At 40.3% G+C, this 23,312-nt stretch overlaps 1 protein-coding gene across 6 annotated transcripts in view; it reads right to left on the bottom strand.

The window, feature by feature from the left end:
- The window catches only part of LOC135684814 (uncharacterized), a 73,175-nt gene that overhangs the window by 29,121 nt on the left and 20,742 nt on the right, over positions 1–23,312 (bottom strand). For all 6 annotated transcript variants that reach the window (XM_089115078.1, XM_089115079.1, XM_089115080.1 and 3 more), the window contains 31 exons: positions 22,801–23,051; positions 22,171–22,267; positions 21,402–21,525; positions 20,330–20,526; positions 19,885–20,010; positions 18,963–19,160; positions 17,615–18,305; positions 16,425–16,796; positions 16,101–16,283; positions 15,182–15,639; positions 14,475–14,780; positions 13,903–14,097; positions 13,309–13,457; positions 12,525–12,981; positions 11,997–12,355; positions 11,524–11,680; positions 10,485–10,824; positions 9,561–10,064; positions 8,977–9,237; positions 8,045–8,482; positions 7,413–7,798; positions 7,089–7,281; positions 5,615–6,505; positions 4,960–5,296; positions 4,302–4,543; positions 3,866–4,051; positions 3,111–3,326; positions 2,562–2,723; positions 1,562–2,210; positions 1,014–1,216; positions 194–484 (listed from right to left, as the gene is read on the bottom strand). In XM_089115078.1, coding sequence (XP_088971204.1) covers positions 194–484; positions 1,014–1,216; positions 1,562–2,210; positions 2,562–2,723; positions 3,111–3,326; positions 3,866–4,051; positions 4,302–4,543; positions 4,960–5,296; positions 5,615–6,505; positions 7,089–7,281; positions 7,413–7,798; positions 8,045–8,482; positions 8,977–9,237; positions 9,561–10,064; positions 10,485–10,824; positions 11,524–11,680; positions 11,997–12,355; positions 12,525–12,981; positions 13,309–13,457; positions 13,903–14,097; positions 14,475–14,780; positions 15,182–15,639; positions 16,101–16,283; positions 16,425–16,796; positions 17,615–18,305; positions 18,963–19,160; positions 19,885–20,010; positions 20,330–20,526; positions 21,402–21,525; positions 22,171–22,267; positions 22,801–23,051 — 9,619 coding nt within the window. The remainder of the gene's footprint in view (positions 1–193; positions 485–1,013; positions 1,217–1,561; positions 2,211–2,561; positions 2,724–3,110; positions 3,327–3,865; positions 4,052–4,301; positions 4,544–4,959; positions 5,297–5,614; positions 6,506–7,088; positions 7,282–7,412; positions 7,799–8,044; positions 8,483–8,976; positions 9,238–9,560; positions 10,065–10,484; positions 10,825–11,523; positions 11,681–11,996; positions 12,356–12,524; positions 12,982–13,308; positions 13,458–13,902; positions 14,098–14,474; positions 14,781–15,181; positions 15,640–16,100; positions 16,284–16,424; positions 16,797–17,614; positions 18,306–18,962; positions 19,161–19,884; positions 20,011–20,329; positions 20,527–21,401; positions 21,526–22,170; positions 22,268–22,800; positions 23,052–23,312) is intronic.

Here is a 23,312-nt window from a genome sequence, read left to right as displayed (position 1 = left end):
TTAACAACCAAGTTATGATAAACAGAGGGGTAAAGAGATGTTTCTAATCAGACGGCAAATGGAATAATGGCAGGTGAATAGCATCTAGTAACAGTCTACTATTTATAACTGAAAGAAAGATAAGTCATACTTATTCACATTCGCGATTAATTTAGACAGGTTCTAAATAGCAACAGGTTATTATAATACTTACATGGAATACAGGCGTTGCGATAATCATTTCCATACCCCCTTGCAAATTCACCAGGCCTGCATGCATTTGGTGCGTTGCTGCCAAGCTCACAGAAATGACCAGGGGGACAAATGTCTCCATACGACTTGTTCACTGGTCTTTTATCAATAGTGCTACCGTTGCAATAATATCCAGGAGCACAAAGACCCTTAGTGCTGCTTAATGCATCTTCGGAGCAGTAATAGCCAGGTGTGCACGAGGTTGGGGCATCAGAACCAGGGGGGCAGAACGTGCCAGCTTTACACATACCACCTGTAAAAGAAATGACGTCATCAGTTTGAAAGCAATACCTTGCTTTATTCAAAGATTTTCTAAAAATTAGCTCAGACCTATATACAAAAATCATAAGGCAAAAGCTTTCAACAACCTTGGCGAGAGCAGAAAGCTTTGAAAACAGCTCAAAGCTTTTACACAGAGGCAGCTTCTGACTGCTGAAAAATCGATTAATATCTTTGTAGTCAATTAGACAAGAAGAAGACTAAAAAAGTACAGAAAATTAACATTGATTTAGATCTAATAGCAAAACGTAACTGACTTCCTACACCGAGAAACACTATCTTGATCAACATTCTATCTTGATATACCTTTGGAGTTTTGTATCATATTTCCAAATTCTTTTCCGAAACAATAAATGATAAGTGACTTTTTAACACAAATTTCATGACATTTAACACTCAATGACTTCGACCTTAAACTATTTTTCTCAAATTGAAAATTGATATACATATTTTCCACACAATCGATTACGAAGACGTCCCCATAAGACACAAATCATGCAAACCTGTGCCATTCAATGTTGGTGTCTTTGAAATCGCTCCACCAGAACAATACCATCCCCCTTGACACAAACCGGTTGGTACATCCAGCCCTACAATTTCGCAATACATTCCGGGGGTGCAACTCTTACAGTCGTCGATAGATGAACCTTTCGTGTAGTTTTTGAACGTGCCCATAGGACAAGGGAACTGGGTACTAAACTTAGTTCTGAAATGAGAACGATATATGAATATTTCATTTGTATGAAATTTCAGTTATTCATATACCAAACTACTTTGAAGCGATTTGGCCCGTAAGCAAAAGGGTTTTGAAGAAATTAGCTACAAGCAAGGTGAAAAACAACAACAACAACGATAGATGCAATATTTTGGACCTTTTCGATAGTTTCTAAGATCATTATCAAAGGATGTACAGGTAAAAGACTTTCTAAAATGGGTAGCTCTTTCAACCATTCGCTCGCTGCGTAGGGATCATTCTCGCTTATTCTAGCATTTCACCGTCTTTAAAACATTACTTCAATCAGTTTTGGACTGAAATAATTAGTACACTTACCCGTTGGGGCAGTAATATCCTTTAGGACATTCGGTGTAAATTGTTGACCCATTGACACAGTGGTGACCGGGAGGGCATTCTACACACGATGACTGTTTTGAAAGGCTGTTATATGTGCCAGATGGACAGTTTGTTGGTGCAGAAGAACCAGTTTCGCAGAAAGTTCCTGCAGGGCATGGGCCCCCAGTTGAGGTCACAGTAGGCGGGTTTGAAACAATCGCACCTCCACTGCAATAGTATCCAGGCTGGCATTGACCTGTAGGCCAAGATAACCCTTCCTTATCACAGTAATATCCCTTGAGACACAATCGACAGTCAGCTAAGCTCTTCCCGTGCGTTCCATTGTTAAAAGTTCCCAACGGACAAGCTATCGGCGCGCTAGAGTTTCCAGACGGACAGTAGCTTCCAAGCGGGCAAATGCCAGCGAATCCTTTATGTCCGCCAGACGGAGTAGAGGTATCGGATCCATTTTTGCAGTAGTATCCGGCAGAGCATGGCCCACTTGGGTTGGTAAGGTTTAAGCTTCCACAGTACTGACCAGCATTACAAGACAGGCATTCGGATTCAAAACCAAGCAGTGTGCTCGGGCTATATGTTCCGGTTGGGCATGGTTGCAGAACGTATCCAGTACCGACCGGACAGTAAAACCCTAGTAGAAAAAGTATTTCAAACGTAATACTAAATCAATCGACACAATCGACACAATCGTTAGATTTTATCTGCTGTTAAAAAAAGGGTGAAAAAGGCTATAAAACTCCAATTTTCCATAGTCAGAAAACTTTAAAAAAAACTTAAACGGCAATAAACAAAAGAATAGCAATACTTGGTTGAAAGTGGGAACAAAGCTACTGTAATTCTGTTTTGAACGCTTATAATAACAGCTTTATAATTCAGATATATAAAACCTCCGTAGCATTGGAATAAGGCTTTATGATAACTGAATTCTGAAAAACTTCACTGTTTGTTTTTCATCTACAGGGAATAACAAGTTAATTTGTACCTGGTCGACAGGCCTCCGGGTTGACTCTGTTGATACAATAATACCTTTGCGGACAAACGTAGCATGTGCTTGCTTGAGTATGATTCATGTACATTCCAGGTGAGCATGGTTTTGGTACGCCAGTGCCAGATGGACAATAGGAACCCACAGGACAGACGTTGCCTATGAGAAGATTTAGCGCTTAATCATTTCGTCAACAAGGTCTTGTAATTGTGAAAGGAATGGAGCATTGCAAACGGAAATCTTAAAGGGTGTCACAAGGTGTCACAGTTTGGCTTAGAAGCCATACTATAATATGTATAAAATCTTTAATCTGGAAACATAGGGCTTTTTCACAATAAACTAAAGATCATACTGTGCGATGTATTTATGGAGCTTTATTTGAATTGCAATTAGGAGCTATTAAGCACTAAGAATAATGGAAGTGTAGGAAATTTTCATTTTACTTACAGCTTCCTTTAGAAGCCAGCTAAAAATTCATCTTGATCATGTTTGAACATTCGGTTTTCTATTAAAAAGGCCAATAAATCAAGGGAAAGGAGCTCATACCTGTGGCACCCCCAGTTGGATTAGGCTGCGATGCATTTGAAGAACAGTAATAGCCAGCACTGCAATTTCCAGATGTTTGGTTGAGGCCTAGCCCACCACAATACCTTCCAGCAGTACACCCAAGGCACTGTCCGACGTTGCCAAGACCGAGCGATGGGCTATATGTCCCAGCAGGACAAGGAACTGTTGCGTTTGTGCCAGATGGGCAAAAGTGGCCTGAAAAAATGGTTTCATGTTTCAAAAAAGAGAATATCAAGGTTTATCAAAGACTTGTCATCATTAACTGGGTAGCTAGGACTAAAGTGCAGCCATAAACCATAATCAACAGCCTGGCATCCTGCTTATCTGATCAAAAAAAGCTGATTAAAATTGGTAAAATTTACGAAACTCGCGTTTATCATCTTTAACAAAAAATGAATTTATATGGGCAAAACCAAAAACCAAAAAATAAACAGGTTATTAATTTGATATCGACCTTTTTTGCACTGCCTTAATATTAATTCTTTAACGACTGTAAAATACGAAGAAAACTGACTGGTGAAATAGTGCGGCATATATGTGGTATAAGCTGGGATACATGGTGTGTCCATATTGTCCTAAAACTTTTGGCAAAAAATAAAGGTAAAGGTCTGCTCCTATATGCATTTTGACAACTCTATGTCAAAATATCATCTGAAAAACACAGGCAAATAATACATTAAAGATAAAGAAATCTTCGCTATAACAAATTGTTTAATACTGTTGAAAGAACATACCAGTCGGGCAAATATATCCAGTGGATCCGTCATTTGGTGCTTTGACTTTGGCTCCTCCGACGCAATAGTACCCTGCTTCACAGTTACCAGTCCACGTGTCAAGGCCTTCACGCTCACAGTATCTGCCACTTGGGCACTGGGTGCATTCTAAAGCGCTGCTCAGATGGGTCGCAGCACCGTATGTTCCTACAAGGGTGCAAAAATGAAATTGAAATGAACTGAATTCGCTAGTGAAATTAGATTGAAAATCTAGCTATTCGAAGATGTCACACAAATTGCATACATTTAAGTGCGGTCATAGCTCATACATAAATCAGAAAACACTACAAATAACCCGAAGAACCGTGACTTCAAATAGTCTTTTTTGCATAAGCGGGCAATTTTATATCAATATCACTGAACAGACAATTAAAGGAAATAGCTGGAAGAAACTGACCATTTGGACATCCAAACTGCGTTCCAGTTTTGGTTCCATTCGGACAGAAATAGCCACGTGGACACGCAACCGGATGCTGGACTCCGTAGCTACATTGACTGGCATTCAACATGGTACCGTCACAATAATACCGCGCCGGGCATTCTTTACAACTGGCCTTCCCAAACTCATTTTGGTACGTTCCAGAGACGCAAGGCAGTTGAGCTTTGCTTCCATTCGGACAGAAATGTCCAGGTGTACACCTGCAATCATAAAAGCAGCTTAAATTTTTTTTCTTGCATCGCTTTGGCTCCTTCGTTTTTCCTTTTTATATTCTAAATCGACGCATGGCATGTTATCAAGATACGAAAGGTTTTCGTTATGGCTGCAATTTTTTGATGCACAAGCGACTAATGAATCCTCGGCCCAGAAGCATTTATTCAACTGATACTCTGAATAATGAAAATTCAAATCTTTATACCCAGGGATACTTCCTTTTCTTCCCTTCCAAGAGCTTTACATCACACTCCCAATACATATCATTGCCTGCAATTCAGCAGCAAATACCTCAATGTCTCCCTTAACCGTTACACAAGTTCTTTAGCACATTTTCGAAACAGACGACATTCCAAATTAAACTAGCATTCACAACACAAAAGAAGTTCAACAAAAAGTTTACCTATACTCTACAGGATCGCTTTTGTTTTGTCCACCAGGGCAGTAATACCCAGCATCGCATGGTCCAGATGGCTTGTCTAGACCCCAGCCATCACAGTACTGGCCTGGCTCACATTGTGTACAGTCCCCAAGCGCCTTGTTTCCAGTACGGTTAGAGAAAGTACCAGGCGGGCAAAGGTCTGGCACGGAGGTTCCAACAAGGCAATAACGGCCAACAGGACATATATTTCCGGTAACACCATCCGTAGGCGCTTTACTGGCTGCTCCAGACTGGCAAAAGTATCCTGCATCACATGGACCAGAAACATTTGCCAAGCCGTATGCATCGCAATATGAGCCTAAAAAATGAAAAAAGACATCCTTTTGAAACTAGAACTTTTCAAAAAGCTCAAAAAAGGTTTGAAAAAGCTCTTTCGTGACACCGATAAAGTTAAATTCTATGTAAACGAATTTGCTTTGGGCCATGAAATCCAACACCCAGTTTACATCTTTTCACAAGGCCAATATTTTACCACTCTGATAACGAAAAATAACAATATTATATGTTTGAGGTACGACAACTATTTTGTATACTTGATTCTTGGGTGTTATCAATTCTAAATCTCTTGTAATAATAACACGAACATCACAATAAAACCATTGCAAAAAAAGTTTACCTGGCGAGCATGCACTAGGCTCATTAGATCCCTTTGGACAGAAACTTCCAGGCACGCATTGACCTCCAGTTGTTGAGTTTGGACAGAAGCAAGTAGATGCGTTTTGGGTTGCATTACCAGAGCATGTAAGATTTCCAACATCAATAGGTCTCGCAGAAGAGGCCCCCCGTCTACAATACCATCCCGCAGCACAATCAGCAAATGATGAAGTAAGGCCGGACGTAGGACAATACTTGCCAGCATCACAATAGGCACAATCAGCAAGCTGCATCTTTTTAGTAAAACTGTTGTAAGTTCCGGCCGGACATGGATATTCATAAAGATGTTTCGTACCAAGAGGGCAGTAATGACCTGTCGGACATTCATACGAACAGCTTGTTGAATTTTCTGGGCAGTAGTATCCTGAGCAACATAGTTGGCAAGAACTCTGACCGGTCTGGTTGTTATATGTCCCTGCTTTGCATCCAAGTGGATACGCCGTTCCTTGCAGGCAGTAGTGTCCGATTGGGCAAGGCCCACCAGATACAGTTACAGTGCTGGGGTTGGGCACTTGTGAGCCGTGTAAACAATAAAATCCAGGGTCACACTGTCCGCTTACATTTGCTAGTCCGTCAACACCACAATAGTGTCCAGGCGTGCAAAGATCACAGTCAGTGGCAGTTTTTAAATGAGTGCTATTTGAGAATCTTCCTTTTGGACAAAGTAACGGATTGGTGGTATTTTGTGGACAGTATCTTCCGGCCGGACATGGACCCGCATCCCCAGTATGACCGGATTCTGGCTTTGGCTGATTGGAGCCAAGACGACAATAATATCCAGCATCACAGGGTCCAGTTTCAGTTGTGGCATTGGGATAGGCACAGTAATTTCCACCAGAGCATTGTCTACATTCTAAACAAATCAGAGAATATAACAGTGAATTTATCACAGAATTGAACACGGGATTTATCACAGAAATTTCTGGAATAATAGCAAGGAAACTGGCGGCTAAAAACCTACTCAGGGAACCAGAGCCTCAGAAAGTCAAAGGAGAATGGGAAAGGAAGGGAGAGACGAGGCTTTGGTACCCTATCCTCTCCTTTCCTTTTTTCATTCTACGTCACAATTCCTTTTCCCCGTTCTCAAAATTGACTTTCTGAGGCCGTGGTACCCAGAGTACATAAAACATGGCTTAGTCAAAGTATCAAAACGTGGGTAAACATAGAGAAGTTTCAGTTTTAAAGATTAGGTCCGAGCACATGGCTTTGTTTTCTTGTATCTTACCTAGAATTTTCTAAGATCAAAAACAACAGAAAAGTAGATTTCTGAGGCGCATAGTCTAACTTGTAACTCAAGGGGAACAGTTCTTGCAGTCAAAAAAAGAATACCAGCATTATTTGAAGGTTTTTACCTTTGGGGTCAGAAAAGCCATTTTTGAGCAAACTCGAGAAAAAAAGAAGCCAAAGCAAAGATAAAAAGAACAAAGGGTTCTTACCTGAAACAATGGAAAGTCCGGGTGTGTTACTGAAGGTACCGGGTGGGCATGCCTGCCAATTGTACCCGGTTCCATTCGGGCAGTAGAACCCGGAAGGGCATGGGGAAGGACCTAGATGATCTCCAACGCAGTAACTTCCTGCTGGACAAACATGACATTTTGTTGCTGTCGTGTCTGCCATATAAGTACCGTCCTACAAGAAAGCAAACAAAAGGTACTCGATAATCCAAGTCTTCATCAAAGTCATATGTAGCAAATACCGAAAGACGCGAGATTAACAGACTAAAACCTTTGTAAACGTAATGGCACTCAAACAGTACTCACTTCGCATGGTTTTGGTGCCGGTGATCCCACTGGGCAGTAGTGTCCTGGTGTGCAGTTTCGCCCGGTTACACCATCCGTTGGAGATGGGTATTGCGCTTTTCGAATACAGTAGAAACCAGCACTGCAAAAGCCTGTTGGGTAACTGAGCCCCTGAGTCAGGCAATACATACCTGGGGTACAGTCAATGCAGTCTGATAGCGATTTCGCACCAGTGGTATTTTTGAAAGTGCCAGCAGGGCAGGGCGTAGGACTTGGTGTCCCTGTTAGGCAGTAGTGTCCCACGGGACACGATCTACCTGTTACCATGTCAGTAGGGGTGGGTGTTGATGCTCCAGCTATGCAGTGGAATCCACTGTTGCAGCTACCGGTGTAATTACTCGATGATCCTAAAGAAAAACTTTTCATATTACAAACTGGTATTCATATCACAAAACCTAAGTAGAAGCGGTTAGACAGATCACGAAAAAATTATATCACATAGTATAACACCTTAAAAATGCTTATGCAAAAAAAATCAATTCTTATCTTGATCCCATAATTTCATCGCAGCATAATGAGTTGCCAACTTATATACTACAAAGGAAGTCATGGTCACGTACGGGTCAAAAACAGGTTAAAGAACGAGTACTCACCTAGACAGTATCTTCCGGGTGGACAAGATAGACACTGACTTGCACTATCAAGTGTTGTTCCATTTCCGTAGGTGCCATTGGGGCAGCCGTACTCTGTAGCAAATCTTGTTCCATTGGGACAGTAAAAGCCGTTGGGACATGGATGTAAGGCATAATTGGTGATTGGGCCATTATTGCGATCGCAAAAGTAACCCTCCGGACAAACTTTACAGAGGGATTTTTGAGTTTCATCTTGCCAAGTACCCGATTCACAGAGCACAGGAGAGGGTGATCCAGTGGGACAGTAGTGTCCGACAGTGCATGATATTGCTGTTTTGCTGCTTTGGCCTGTTGGGCAGTAGTAGCCTGCATCACAGAGGCCTGTTGGCTTGATGTTGCCAGTTCCTTGACAATATGAGCCATTCGTGCATTGGAGACACTGAGATACCATGCTGTTTCCTATAACATGAAATGCACCATTATAAATAAAGTTACTAGAAGTAAAAGTTGTAACTAGTATCTTCAACAAATGCTTTAGATAAATGGTCTCCCCTAAGCAAAATGAAATCTCCTCTTCATCACGATTCTGAGACCTAAAATAGACTTGTAAAAACAAGTGGTGTTATAATGGTCTTCAAGATTCAAGAAAACACCACACTGGCAATGAAGAGAGTCTATGCTCTATTGCCAGGATTTCAGAAACAGCCTGTTAGATTTCCTTATTAATACTTTCAGAGACGAATCACGTACTCTAAGCTAAGAGCCGACTTCAGCAACGCTTGTGGTACTAAAGCAAGCAACATTGTAATAACTGAATGGCGTTCTCCTCGTAGAACATCCAACATCACTTATAGCAGTAAGATTATGATTAACAAGCTGTTAAATTTGGTAAAAAGACAAAACATCATATGAAACAAACTGCTAATAAGAGACACAAGATTCATGATAATCACCTGTGGCGTTAGAGTACGTTCCGGCAGGACATGGAACCGGTATTTGCGTTCTAAGTGGACAATAGTGCCCAGGCGGACATCTGTTCCCTACTTTTCCATCAGTCGGTTTAGGCGTCCATGAACCATTTGAACAGTAGTAGCCAGGATCACATGGACCGGTATAATTGAAGTTCCGTTTACCCTCGCAATAATGCCCACCCTGGCAAAGAATTGGCTGTGAAGAACCAAGTGGACAATAGAAACCCGGCTGGCACTCACCACCTATGACAGAATCAGTAAATAAATATTTGCTCTACAAAAAGTGAAAACATTTTATACTGATCAAATTTCGTTCGCAATTCAACGGTATAAAAACTTCTGAGCAAGATTTGATAGAGTTAGCACGTATTGCTATTTAAAAGAAACAAGAGGGTTGAAGAGAAATCCCAATAAATTTGCTACTGGGCGTTCCATGCAACTATGTCATTTCATATAACTCTAAATGCTAATTGAATTGGATTTTATATCATTTTTAGACAACCTTGCGATATATCCCTTAATTTTCTGGAAAAGGTGTGATTAATACTTTTCGAAAACTTTCTTACCTGTTGAATTGGTAGGACATAGGCAGTCACCGGAAGTGAAGTTATCGTAGTCACGTGGTGTCTTCGAGTACGCCATCCTTACACAGAAGTATCCTGGATCGCAAGGGCCGCTGGGCTTATCTAGACCTGTTCCTTGACAATACTGTCCAGATAGACAAGGTATGCAATCCGAAATGCTTTCTCCCTTGGTTTGGTTCCTGAAGTGTCCTTTTGGGCATGGAAATTCTGTTGAGTATCCAGTACCATTTGGACAGTAATGTCCCAACGGGCAAGGGTATGGCATGAAATCCGATACATTAGCGGGACAGTAGTAGCCTTTCAAACACTGAAAGCAACTTGCATGGCCTTCAACTGGCATGTACGTACCACTTGGACAACCGAGAGGAAATCCAGTGCCTTCAGGACAGTAGTGTGCCTTTGGACAAGGACCACCAGTAGAATCTTTGCTGGGATTATTAGGAGACTGGGCTCCACGTAAGCAATAGAAGCCAGGGCTACATGGTCCTGAGTAAAGCGAAGGAATTTTATGTTAGGCCCTCAATCAAACTGTCATTGCAAGTAGAACTGAAGTATTGGAAAAATTATTGCAGCTTTTATAAACATAAACTTTCACAAGAAAGAGAAAATTGTCTCTGAAAAAGATATCAAACAAATAGAAACCATTAGAAATTGAGAATGGATTTGTGCTTGAAAAATGAATCAGCCGCATCTTTAAAAAATTTATATATAAAACAAAAAATTTACCATTAGTTTGATAGACAAAACAGAAAAAAGGTAGAATCACGATACACGATAGTATCAAAAACAGGAGAGAAATAGGCATGATATTTCAATTTGATACAAGCGGAAGCACCGCCTCATTCAAAAACATTATTAGCTGAACAACTCATGAATCAATAAATACATTGCGGGGTTGACCCTCACCTGACGTGGCATTTAGGCCCTGTTCTCCGCAATACTTCCCATAGTCACACAGCTCACATTCCGTCCAGTTAGTCAACTGCAATCTATTGTTGTATCTGCCACGCGGGCAAGGCACGGGCACATCAGTGCCAATTGGGCAGTACGCCCCCTGTGGGCAAAGACCGCCTATACCAGTTGCCAAAGGTGGTGTTGGCCGCTTTACACTAACTCCAGTTTGACAGTAAAATCCTGCATCGCAGAGGCCACTTCCGTTGCCAGAGGAAAATTCTGTTACACCGTATCTCTCGCAATACTTCTTTGGTGGGCAAGAAGAGCACTCATTTTTCGCAGCAAGACCACCCTGAAAATATCAGTTAACTCAGTTATTTTCCATTTAAATTTTTGTATCTCAACAGCTAAATGACGATATTTGACCTATTGTTACAATTATAATTTACTACTTAACAATATTCGTCATTAAGGACTACAGATAATTGCTCAAGCTAGATTAATAACCAGAAAAAATAACAACGCCTGGATCTAATAGCAATTGGAAGGGCGAGGTTAGTCTTGAATTTGGTTGGCCAAAAAAACATGTAAATAAATAGAGAACCAATAAGAAACATTGCCAGTAAGCAAACCTATTATAAAAAGGTGGGAAAGTGTAGAGAACAGATGCAGATTGTATTATATGGAAAGCAAGCCGATAAGACCTACTCCTGTTTGGAGCACAAGAAGGAAAGAACAATGGTAAGAAAGATAGTGCTTCAGATATGTTACTCTCAGGACAATGAAAAGACAGTGTAGAATCTATAAAATATCTCACTCGCAAGAATTTTAATACACGAGAATAAATGCATACATTTTCATCCTTTCATCTAATTAAGTACAACTCTGTCAGGCCTCTTTTCTGATGATCAAACCAATCAGAAAGAAGTAAGAAATTCAAGTTATAATTTTACTGCGTATCTCTAAATTCAGAGATAATGCTATGAAATAGCGCTATACTTGGAGGTCAGTAAAAGAAGAAAAAATTATTAAACAATTTGAAGGTACTAACGAATTGATTCCATGTGCCAGGTGGGCATGGCTTGATGTCACTTTCGCCGGAGCCTGCAGGGCAGTAGCTACCAGCTGGACATCTTTCCGGAGTAATGCGGTTTCGACAGAAGAACCGTTCTGGACAAGTAAGACATTTCGACAAGCCAGTAACATTGCTAGAATAAAGAAATTTAAAATTTCGTTTCAACATATAACGACTGCTCGTAACTCGTAAAAAAGGTATCTGACTAAACAAAGTAACATAAAACTTGACAAACCTCTAAATTGAAATATGCAAGTAAATAAGTTTGAGCTCCATGTAAGAGGCAAGTATTAAAAGGCTATGGTTTTGTATAACTGTAATTTGGTAGTGCTAAGAACAGACTCCGTGGAATATTTGTACTTTAAAAGGTATACAAGTGTGCAATTGTTGCTACAAAAAATATAAAAAGCAGGTAGTGGAATTTGAAAAAGAGAGGAGGCACCACTGACCTATAAGTTCCTGGTAGACAAGGTGAATAATAGGACGTATTTCCTGGGCAGTAATTCCCTGTTGGGCAAATATTTCCAGTCACTCCATCCATCGGTGTAGGTGTGCTTGCACCACCAATACAGTAAAAACCTGGAGCGCATAGGTCTGTAGGCTGCGCAAGACCTTTTCCATTGCAAACCTTGCCACCATCGCACTGCTGACAAATACTGCTTGATTTACCCCCGTAATAAGGGTTGTAGGTTCCGTTTGGACACTGGTAGTCGGTAGCCCTGATCGTACCAATGGTACAGTAATGACCAGGGGGACACACACCGCCAAATACTTGTGTGCCGTTAATGTTACCGTTCGTAGCGTTACCCTAAAATAGGGAAAGGAGACAAAATCTATTAAACTGTAAAAAGTAACATCTAACTTTAAAAGTTATATATTATCACACATTGCTCTGCATTCTATTCGCAATTTAGGCACAGGCAAGATTTGTCTACGATTTTAAAACAAATTTATTGGGACTGGCGGAAGAGACCTACCGGATTCGGAACTGGTGAACCAATAACGCAGTAATACCCTTCGTAGCATTTTCCAGACGTGAAATTTAGCCCTTCTGCACCGCAGTAATAGCCTGGCGTGCACTGTATACATTCGGTTACATTTGCTCGTCCTTCATTGGGGTTATAAGTACCTCTAGGACAGGTTGAAGGCTTTATACTGCTTGTTGGGCAGTAGTAGCCGCGCGGGCAGGTCTTTGGTGTGCTCAGCCCTTCCACATCACAATAAGCAGTTTCAATACATGGGTTGCATTTGAAAGCACGATCGGACTCCTGGTAGGTGCCCACAGGGCAGGGTGTCGGAGCTGCAGATCCTTTGAGGGCGTAGTGACCCTTTGGTGATGCGAATTGCACTCGAGAAGTTGATCCATTCTTACAGTAATAGCCAGGGTCGCATGGTCCAGTTGGGCCGGCATTTGTGTCACCTGCACAATAAGATCTACGAAAAAAAGTTAAAATGTAACTTGCTCATCTCATCTCATCTCATGCATTTTTCAATAAAGAATTATTCAACATTATTCAACAGATGTAAACCTGCTGACAGACATTATCTGAAATAGCTCCTTCCACAGAGACTATCCCGAGAAAGAATTCTTCAATCAAAACTCTGTTACTTGCAAATAATAGTGACGGTGATGATACAAAATAACGATAGCATGGGGTAATAGATCCACTCTCTTTCCGAGATGCCCCTGCAGTAGGAAATGTATTGAAGGGGTCCGAGTCTAAGCTCTAACTATCAAGAAAACTGGAGTGTAAATCTTACCCCGCAGGACAAAGAACACAGTCATCGGCTTGCTTGGCACCTGTTTCGTTGTTGTACCTTCCTGCAGGACACGGTGCCCTCACTTTGGCTCCTTTTGGACAATAGCCTCCTTTCGGGCAGATGCCACCTGTAACACCTTCTGGTGGAGCCTAGATAAACAAGATATTACCAAGAGTCAAGTTATTACCTTACGATGTGCGAAACAGAAAATCAAAAGGTAGTGTGTAAATATGCAATACATCAGACAGCTGTGAATATCAATATACGAATTCAAGATACAACATAGCTGCTGTTGCTATCCCTTAATCATGCAAATCTTGCTACAGTCCTATTTACCCAGTCCATGGCACCGATAACCTCCTTGCAGTGTTACCAAAATTATCATCATATCCAAACAGTGATACGATATTCATTAGTTGATATTCAAGAGCTTGGTATACACATATATAGATATTGATAAGCGTAGAACTGGGAAAGTGCCTTGAATCTATGGAGCTATACTTGTTTTGCAAACAGTAAGCATCAACTACGGTATGTGCCAGGCCATCACAACTCCACAATTAAGATTAAGAATTACAGAAGTGTCTAACTTACGGAGGTGAATGCACCGCCTCTACAATAAAACCCTGCATCGCAGAGGCCAGTTGGCTGGGTATTTCCAACACCAGCACAGTATTCCCCGGCAGGGCACGCTGTGCAGTCGTCACTTCTTTTTATTCCACTTGAATTGCTGTAGTAACCACTTGGGCATGGCTGGGGGAACGACGAACCAGTAGGGCAGAACGATCCCTATAATTGTCGAAATTGCAGGAAAATTAGTGCTAAAACTAGAAATTTGAGATTATTCTGAAACATTTTCAGAACCTTTGACGTTTAACTGAACAATCCAGATTAATAAAAAATTATTAATCTTATCTTTAAAGGCAAAAGTCATGATTTTCTCTATCATAATGGGCTACAGAAAATACATCCAAATGTGATTCATAACGAGGCTTCCAGAATAAGTTTTCGGGAATCATGGAAATTAGATTAAATGAACATACACAGCTACAAATCGCTGCTTAAAGCACATTTCTGGAATACCAAATGACTTATTATCTGTAGAGATAATCCTTATAATATCATTTTCACTATCTTCAAAGACTTAATAAATAGCAATAGCGTACCGGTGGGCATGTAATGGGGAATGGCAACCCTTCTGCGTTGCAATACATGCCGGCAAAACAAACACTGCAGTCCATGCCACTGATCGCAGCAGATGCATTTCTGTAGAACCCGACTGGACATGGGTTCTGGTGCTTATAGCCTGTTCCAGCAGGGCAATAGAATCCAGGTGGACACTTGTCGGTTGGACTCGTCTGACCAGATGGCTCACAGTAATACCCCTCCGGGCACGTCTGACACTCCCTTACATGCTTGAGACCGAAGAATTGATTATAGGTTCCATTGGGGCAGTTTTGTGGAAATGCGTGCTAGAAAAGTGCAAAGTAAACATGGTTAGAGACAATCTTTGATAAAGTATGAAGTGAGTTACCAAAACTAGTAACATGAGAACATGAAAACAAGCTTGTGTCTTTTATCTTAGTTAATTACTGAAAATACGAATGTCTTGAACTGTTTTAAGTCATCAAAACAGACATTACCATCTCAGATAATATCAATTTCATGCTCGCTCTCTCCAAGAATAGTTCATCTATAGAGAGAGCTTCATCTTCTACTATTTTCCTAGTATTATATTTGGTATATGCATAGTTGGGATTGAATCATGTTGAATTTAAAATATTAAACTGAACTACAATGACTAGCTACGATAAGAGAGACAAGAAATACAAAAAATTAAACAAAGTAAAAAATAAGAATTCGCTACACATACTTCGTCTCCTCGTACACAGTATTGGCCTTTTGGACACTTGTGTGACACCAAGTCTGGCTGGCGGTCGAGGCCAGTCGGACAGTGCAAGCCAGCCGGACAAACAAACGTAGTTGTCATGGTATTGTAACTCGTTGTGTTGCTTGCACAATAAAAGCCTGGTTTACAAATTGTACAATTAAAGGCTCCTGAAGAAGAGTAATATCCCTTTGTGCATGGCAATGGGGTAACTGTACCCTCAACTGGGCAATAGTACCCAGCAGTACAAGCTTTACAATCACCGAGAGCTTTGCCAGATAATACATCATAGTACTTTCCTTTTGGACAAGCCTTAGGAACGGCAGTACCTTGCGGGCAATAATGACCCTCGGGGCATTGCTCACATCGTTCCCATCTAACAACGCCAGTTTTGTTTGTGTAGGTGCCAGCAGCACATGGAAATTCCTTGCCAAACTTTGTTCCTGTTCAAGGAAAGATTAAATGAAACAAGGATGGTAAAAGCAATAGATAACAACCTTCAATACAGCAATCGATATCAATATTAGCAAAATATAATACGCGGAGTAAAAAGGAACAATATTCTGTAAGTATTGCACTAGCTTTCATCATAACCGGAACAAAATAGGGTCAAAATTGCCAACCTTATAAAAAATTAGTAGTTGAAGCATTAACATTATAAAGGTCTTATAGCTCTCAAACCAAACAAAATTACATGGAATGTTAATATGACGCTGCAAGGCATTTTTGACAAGGAATACTCTTTCAGTCCAGGAGCTAGACGATAAATGTATATATGTTATGGCCCAAGGAAGACTTAGCTCACAGCTCAACTGATTATACTGCTTTACCTTGGAGAGCAGGTTGGAAAAAACGTTAAGAATGGTACCATTTTGGATTGGAATGAAAGAGAGACACTAAATACCTGGAGGGCAGTAGTGGCCAGGAACACAGAGTCCTGTTGGAGTAGAAGATGCCTCGAGACAATACCAGCCTTTGGGACATTCATAGCAATCACTCTGCCTTCGCAGATTCGTAAGATTGGTCCAAGATCCTGCAGTGCAAGGATACTGCTGCGGGTGCCTTGTGCCAAGTGGGCAATAGTGTCCTACAATGGAATTGGAGGTATTATCGTTCGTGGTTATACATTGATTTGCCTTATAATATAGTAAAAGTTGGTCAGGAAAATGATATCATGATACGTAATCAATTTTTAACAAAGTCAAGCAAAAGTGAAAAAGAGACACACCTGTGGCGCACAGTTGTGGCGGTTTCTGACGACCACCTGTACCAGAAGAGCACGCCTGTCCAATGGGGCATGCAGTGCATTCTCTTGAAGCAGTGAGATTGTGGTAGTCGGTGTAACTTCCCGCAGGGCATGCATTTGCAGTTTCGTTCGGTTGCCGCGTACCTGCCGGACAGAAGTGACCTGAACTGCAGACTTCAGAAGGCCAGCCAAGCCCATATTGTGGACAAGCCATTCCAGCTATACATTGCCGACAGTCTCCTAAAGATCCTTGCATCAATGCTGGGTTGTACGTGCCAGGCGGGCATGGGGTTGGGGTATGTGACCCTGATGTACAATAGTATCCAATTGGGCAAATCTTACAATCTGAGAAGCCTGAAACGGAGGTAAACTTTATTAGGATTGATTTATAAAATCAAGAAGAACAAGTAGAAGCAAAGGTCAAATGTGAAATATATGATTCATTTATTCTGCTTAGAAAGAATCTTCAACACGTTTTTCAACAAAAATCTGTCATTTCTGGACGAAGAAAAATAAAAGCAACTGAGCAATTTTGTGAAGCAGCTTTGATTTGACAAACTTATGGAAGCATGGCCTTGATGAGGTCATAAAAGGAAAATACTATAGCTATTATTTTCAAGTGCATGAAGAAATAATAAGGAAGTAAAATACTAAAAAAACAACAAAAGCATCAAGGCCTACATGATCTAAATGCATAAGGGCATGCCGTCCCCATGCATAATTAACTGGCAGGCAAAATTTCACAAAGATCTTTATAAAGGATATAAAGCAAAGATTTCAGGAACAAAATACATTATTCATCACTTAATTATAAAAATCTCATTATACTTACAGGCAAAATAAATTCATGCAAGAAATAATTCATTATCATTGTGATCAGTGGCGGATCTAAGGGGGGGGGGGAAACTAGGGGCAGTTGCCCCTCCCTCACCGAGTTGAAGCAAGTCTGGTGCCTCAATTATTGTGAAAATTTCCTTACAAAGTGAATAGAGAGCATTCTGTTAGTAGTTAGGTTCTGAAATTGTTTTATACAGTTTACAATCGTCACCAATTTCTAAAAAAATTTCAGCGACCCAACTGCCAACTGCCTCTCCTTCAAATTTGCTCTGGATTAACACCACCTGGTGATAAACACAATAATGATGAATTAATACTGTTATAAGTTGACTTACTTATCGATCCCTGCTCTTCGGTATAGTATCCGGCAGGACACGGATACTGAGTTGCTGCCGTTGTGTTAACAGGGCAATAGTGGCCCATCGGGCAAAAGCTGTCTCCGGTTCTGTCGCCGCCCTGACAGTAGTATCCTGCCTTGCAACTTTCACATTGCTCCACTCTTTCGTTACCAACATTCCTGCTGAAAAGACCATTTGGACAAGGGTTCTGGTACGGTGTTAGAGTGCCAGCTGGGCAGTAGTGACCCGGTGGACAACGTAATGCCATATTGGGGTAGCCAACAGTACCTTGAATGCAATAGTAGCCTGCAGGGCAAGTAGCACAGCCTTCAGATTGGCTTTTTGCTCCAGTTGTATTGCCATAAGTGCCAGAGGGACATTGCTTAGCAGTTATGCTGTCATCGCAGTAAGAACCCATTGGACAGACACCCACAATGGGTGCAGCAGAGGTACTTCCTTCTTGGCACAAGTACCCAGCTGTGCATGGAGCACAGGATGTTGCAGAGGAGTTACTGTACTTCCCAGCGGGACATATGACTGGCTTCTTTGTTGCATCGGCACATGAATAGCCACTTGGACACTGGGTACATACCGTCTGCTTCCCAAGGCTGTATGAGCCAGCTGAACAAGCCGTTCCAACGACCGTTGTGTTTTGACAGAACTGGCCGGCAGGACAAGGAGTGCAGCTCTGAGCAAAGAATAACCCGTGATTAGCTTTACTTGTTTACGCTGAATATATTTATGTTAGGAATCGAAAGCCTGGTCAAATACAGAGAACCTACACTCAGCTAAAGTTACACGTAGTTGCATGTACATCACCTAAACCATTCAGTGCCCTAAACTTACCACTATTCAATATTTTCAGAAAGTATAGGTTAGCGTGACCTTGATTTGCTACGAGAAAATTTTGCTCCAACATAAATCCATTCCATTCACAACATTGAAATCCATTCCAAAAAGCTAATTCACTGCTCAAGAAATTTTGTGATAACTTTGTGATTACTCTTATAAGTCTCTCGTTATTTCAATTTCTTCATTAAATTCTGAAATTCTTAATAGGTTGGCGATTATCTTATCTTTTTAGTATCTTATTTAGTATCGATTATCTTATCTGATTAGATTAGTTAGTAAGTTATAATTGCTTTTGGCTCTTTGTGATTATACGATACATATTTACTTTATTTTACATTATGAAGATTGGAATCTAAGATAGCGTTGTTGTAATAAATAATTTGCTCTTCTGCGTGCATAATTTAAGATTCATTTACGAAGTATGCCTTGCTCGACTCCCATTACATTACACCTCATTGCATATTTAGCATAAACTAACAATTTGAAACCTTACCGTTTTAGCAGCCAATGCATATGTTCCTAAGGGGCAAGTTAAAACAATGTTGTCTCTTGTCGAGGGACAGGCATAGCCTGGTTGGCACATGGTGCACTGCATCTGACGTCCAATACTGTAGTAGCCACTGGCACAGGCAGTCACTGTCGCAGAATTCAACGACGGGCAAGCGTATCCCGGTGGACAGGCCGTACAACTCTGAGAAAAAGATAAACTGGTGTAAATATCTCGCAATGATTGTTCTATTTAGTAACAGATCAGGTTGCAAAAGAAAGACCAAATTCACATGTTTAAGAGGTAAATAACCAATAGAGGTGCTAAGACCAACAAATAATCATTTCAAGTAAAAGAAAGAGTAAAAAAGTAGAATTGGCCGGGTACAAACTAAAACTTCCATCAGAGACACGGTGCTGAGCGATTCATTGCATTGATGGTTATTTAATTGATGAATACATTGGTTTCATTTGGATGTTCAAAGCTAGAATCACCACAACCTTTCCACGCTACAACGATTTCATTGCTAAAGCGCTTTTCACTTAAGTCTATTTGACGTAAGAATTCAAAAGACCTACAATCAAATCAAAGACCCCCAAATTGGTATAAGAGGAAAATAGCGCATTTCTGTCACTAAAAGTCATGGATATCTCGTTGAGTCTGAGCAGCTGCTCTATCTAAGGCTAAGGCTGTCACTCTCTTTTGGTGCTTTGAGACATTTCTTTTACATTCCAATAAAAATTAACAATACAAATTTACTAGTTACATTACCTACAAAATACTTAACGACATTACAAGGACGATGATACTTTTAGACATGTGGTTGCTTATAAACCAGAGAAATTACAAATTAAGATATTTAAGTCTATGAAAAGGACAAGCAACGTATACAGGAATACGCAATACGAGAAAGTGGAAATAAACTTACGACTTGTCCTGCTACAGCGTAAGTTCCATTTGTACATGGAATTGGTGAATTCATATCTATCCGAGGACATTCGAATCCTGCTGGACAGGTTGAGCAGCCCGTAGAGTTGCCCGACGAGTAAGTACCCTTAAAAATAAAATGCTTGGTTCCAATCGAAATAAGATAGGCAAAACGAGAAGAGTAGAAATGACTACATAGAATTTTAAAGAAAAATGAAAAACATCGAATAAGCAGTTTCGAAAAATCCTAGGCACAGGTAACACCAAAACCAGCAAAACGGATTGATCTCAACACAACATTTTGACCCTTACCCACCACCCTCTGCCCGAAAAAAATGTCTTAGAATCCTCTTTATGCATACATTTTAAGTAAACTTTATAAACCAAACAAAGCAGAACACTTAGGGAAATCAGGCTTCAACATTTGATAGGACAATCAAACTCACGTGGACGCATTTAGCATTAGCGCTTCCATCTTTATTTGGGCACTCATACCCTTTTGGGCAAGAGATGCAAGCTGCAGCTGCCCCAAATGAATAGTGTCCCGTTGGGCAGTCAAGCACTGTAGCGTTAGTCGTTGACGGGCAGTATTTTCCTTTTGGGCATACTGTACACTGCTGCTGCTTTCCAATGGAATATGTGCCTGAATAAAACAAAAACAGCATCTTGAAATCTACGATGAACTTGTTAGCTTGATTCCCTTTAACTGTATTTTACATGTTCAGAATTAGGTGGGGACGGCGATTGTATTGTGAAACGGGCTTGTCTTCATTTCTTAGTGTTGAAATATTTGATTCATAGAGAAAGCAAAGCGCTATATATGAATACAATTCGATACAAAATTCTTGAAGTCAGAGCAAAAGCCACAATTCTAACTGGAACATCTCATTCCACTAGATCTCTAAAATTGTTATTCTGATAAATGTTGTTTGGTGATTGTAGCTGGAGTTAAACTGAAAGTAACAATCTGAAACTGTTCCTCTCTACAGGTCTGGCAATTAAACTTTTATGAATTCACTTCCGCCTTATGTATATATGTATAAAGCCTAACCAATCAAAACCGGTAGTTAAACACTGTTGCTTCACTGCAATGAGATTTCGTAGATAAAGAAGCATATTCTCTCATGTGACCTCTATTATTTATACTTGTGCTATGATATGATATTAATTAAATTGCAAGCAAAGGAGGCGGAGGTTAATATCCAAAGGGAGGCACCCTCGTCGTGCGTTCCAAATAAATTTATTTCCTACATTACAGAAAAGTGTACCAAGACAATTTAGAGTGTAAGTTTGATTCGAATGTAACCATCAAAGAACAGTTGATTGCATTAGGAGTGCAAGTCGGAGTAAAACCTGAATACCATGTTGTTCAACAAATTTGAAAAAGAAACAAAAAAACAGGCCTAGGTAAGAATGTAACCTGAAAAATCAAGTTAAGACAATGGAACAAATAGCATAAAATCGATAATGTGTTTCAATTTCCTTCTGCTAAAGAAAGAAGAAATGTATTTATCTTACCTGGAGGACATGTGTATTGAATATTCGATGCCATGTATGGGCAGGCGATGCCAGGGGGACAAATGGTGCATGTTGTTGATGCCGTAGAAGCAAATTCTCCAGGATCACAAGAAATTGGTCTTTGCTGATTTATTAAAACAAAAAGGCATTTGAATAACAAGTCCATTACATTTTATAATATTCTATCAAAAGCTATGAAAGGGCTCTTGATTCAATATTAAGTAGAACATGGTCTAAAAGAACCATGTAGCCTTGGAAAAAGCCTATTTTCAACAAGTCTTGCTTCATATGTCCAAGAAAATAGGTTGGAGGTGTCCATTCGGTGACACTACCAAAATTTTGTCTACAATTATGCTGAAATTTTATATCACTCAATCAAGTCTTTTCAACTGTGCCAAAATCTGACGAAAGAAGGAATGCATGTGTCTGATTTTAAATAACAGTTTATGCAAAATGTTATTGTATATCTTATTTTGGTCGCTATTTAAAACTTCTAGCTTACACAATGATTAAAGTAAAAAATATGAGAAAATTTATCAAAATATTGACTAGGCTAATAAATGAAAAGCAGAGGGCTTGGATTTTAATCAGTGCATCCAAAAAGCAATTCATTAACTTTAAAAGGAATTTGGTGGGAGTTGCAGAGAAACTATAAACATTTCGAAAGACAACTCATGGTCTGCAACGAAACATTTCTTTATTTTTTTTCGTGGCTCAAAAGGGATCTTATAGTGCAACAAGAGGTTGTATTGACATTCACGGTACTCACATTAGTAAGCGGGCATCTAAAACCAGCAGGACAGTTCAAACATGTCGTCGAAGATCCAAGAGAATATTGCCCAGCAGAGCAAGCTGTAACTGCGCTCCTATTGAAAAGAAAATTTAGCAGCTGATTGCATGAATTAAGCACAAAAACAGGATTCAACTTACTACAGCATTAGAATGAAGGCCTCAGCATGGGTAAATTGCAACTGTGCCCTCCCAAGGGCAGCCATTAAAGTTAAGATATTGCAGGAATGTTATCAGGAAAATGTCAATAGATAAGGGGGTTTGCTTCAAACTCGAAAGGTTTACCCACCAAGGAACGGTTGTCGAAGTCTTACAAGAATAGACTACAAGCTGAGACACTAGGAAGAGACACAGATTTCTGATTGAAAGCTTTATGTACCGCAAAATTCGATCATATCTTGATCCAAACTTCTATTAACCTTTGGTCATCACCTGAGGCTTATACTCTCAAGTCACAGTTATTGTTCTCTTACAAAATTATCCATCAGTGATTGAAGTTAAAGGACAACATTTCAAAGGACACCTTTTTCGAATAAATGAAAGTAGGGCACCGGAGCCACTTTGTAGAATGGAATCGGGCATGTTTGATTTAGAATGCACAAAAACTTACTCAGGGGTTTCACACTTCGAGCCAGCCGGACAGGCAGTGCAGTTGGTGGCCTTTGTCAAGCCATTGGTAGTGGCACCGAGCGGACACCTTACAGAGTTCTCTTTTGCACTGGGACACATGTGACCAAGTGGGCAATCTGCGCAGGTTGTTTGGCCCAGCAGTGAAAATGTTCCAGCAATGCAGACTGTGATGGTTGCAGCCGGGTTTGGGCACGAGTATCCGGCGGGACACAACACGCATTCGGCCATTCCCTGAAAATTAAACCACAAATATTAATACGACTAAAATTAAACTGGATGGTTCAGGGAACGTTGTTTATTTTGAGAACGAAAAACAAATAACACAACGTACCATAAAACATTTAACTATATTTCACATTTTATTTTTCATTTTGATTCAAGATCAAGAGAAAAATGTGTTGCATTAATTCATGATTCTTTCTATCTGAACGACTATCCAAGTCTGACACTCCCTCGATAGTTGCTTTGAAGCCTATAGACTGTCAAATCTTG

The sequence above is a fragment of the Rhopilema esculentum genome, chromosome 21 (assembly GCF_057945365.1).
Source record: "Rhopilema esculentum isolate cy_ngs chromosome 21, ASM5794536v1, whole genome shotgun sequence".
Classification (NCBI taxonomy): domain Eukaryota; kingdom Metazoa; phylum Cnidaria; class Scyphozoa; order Rhizostomeae; family Rhizostomatidae; genus Rhopilema; species Rhopilema esculentum.
The sequence above is the reverse complement of the archived record's forward strand: the minus strand, read 5'-3'. Positions and strand labels throughout refer to the sequence as shown.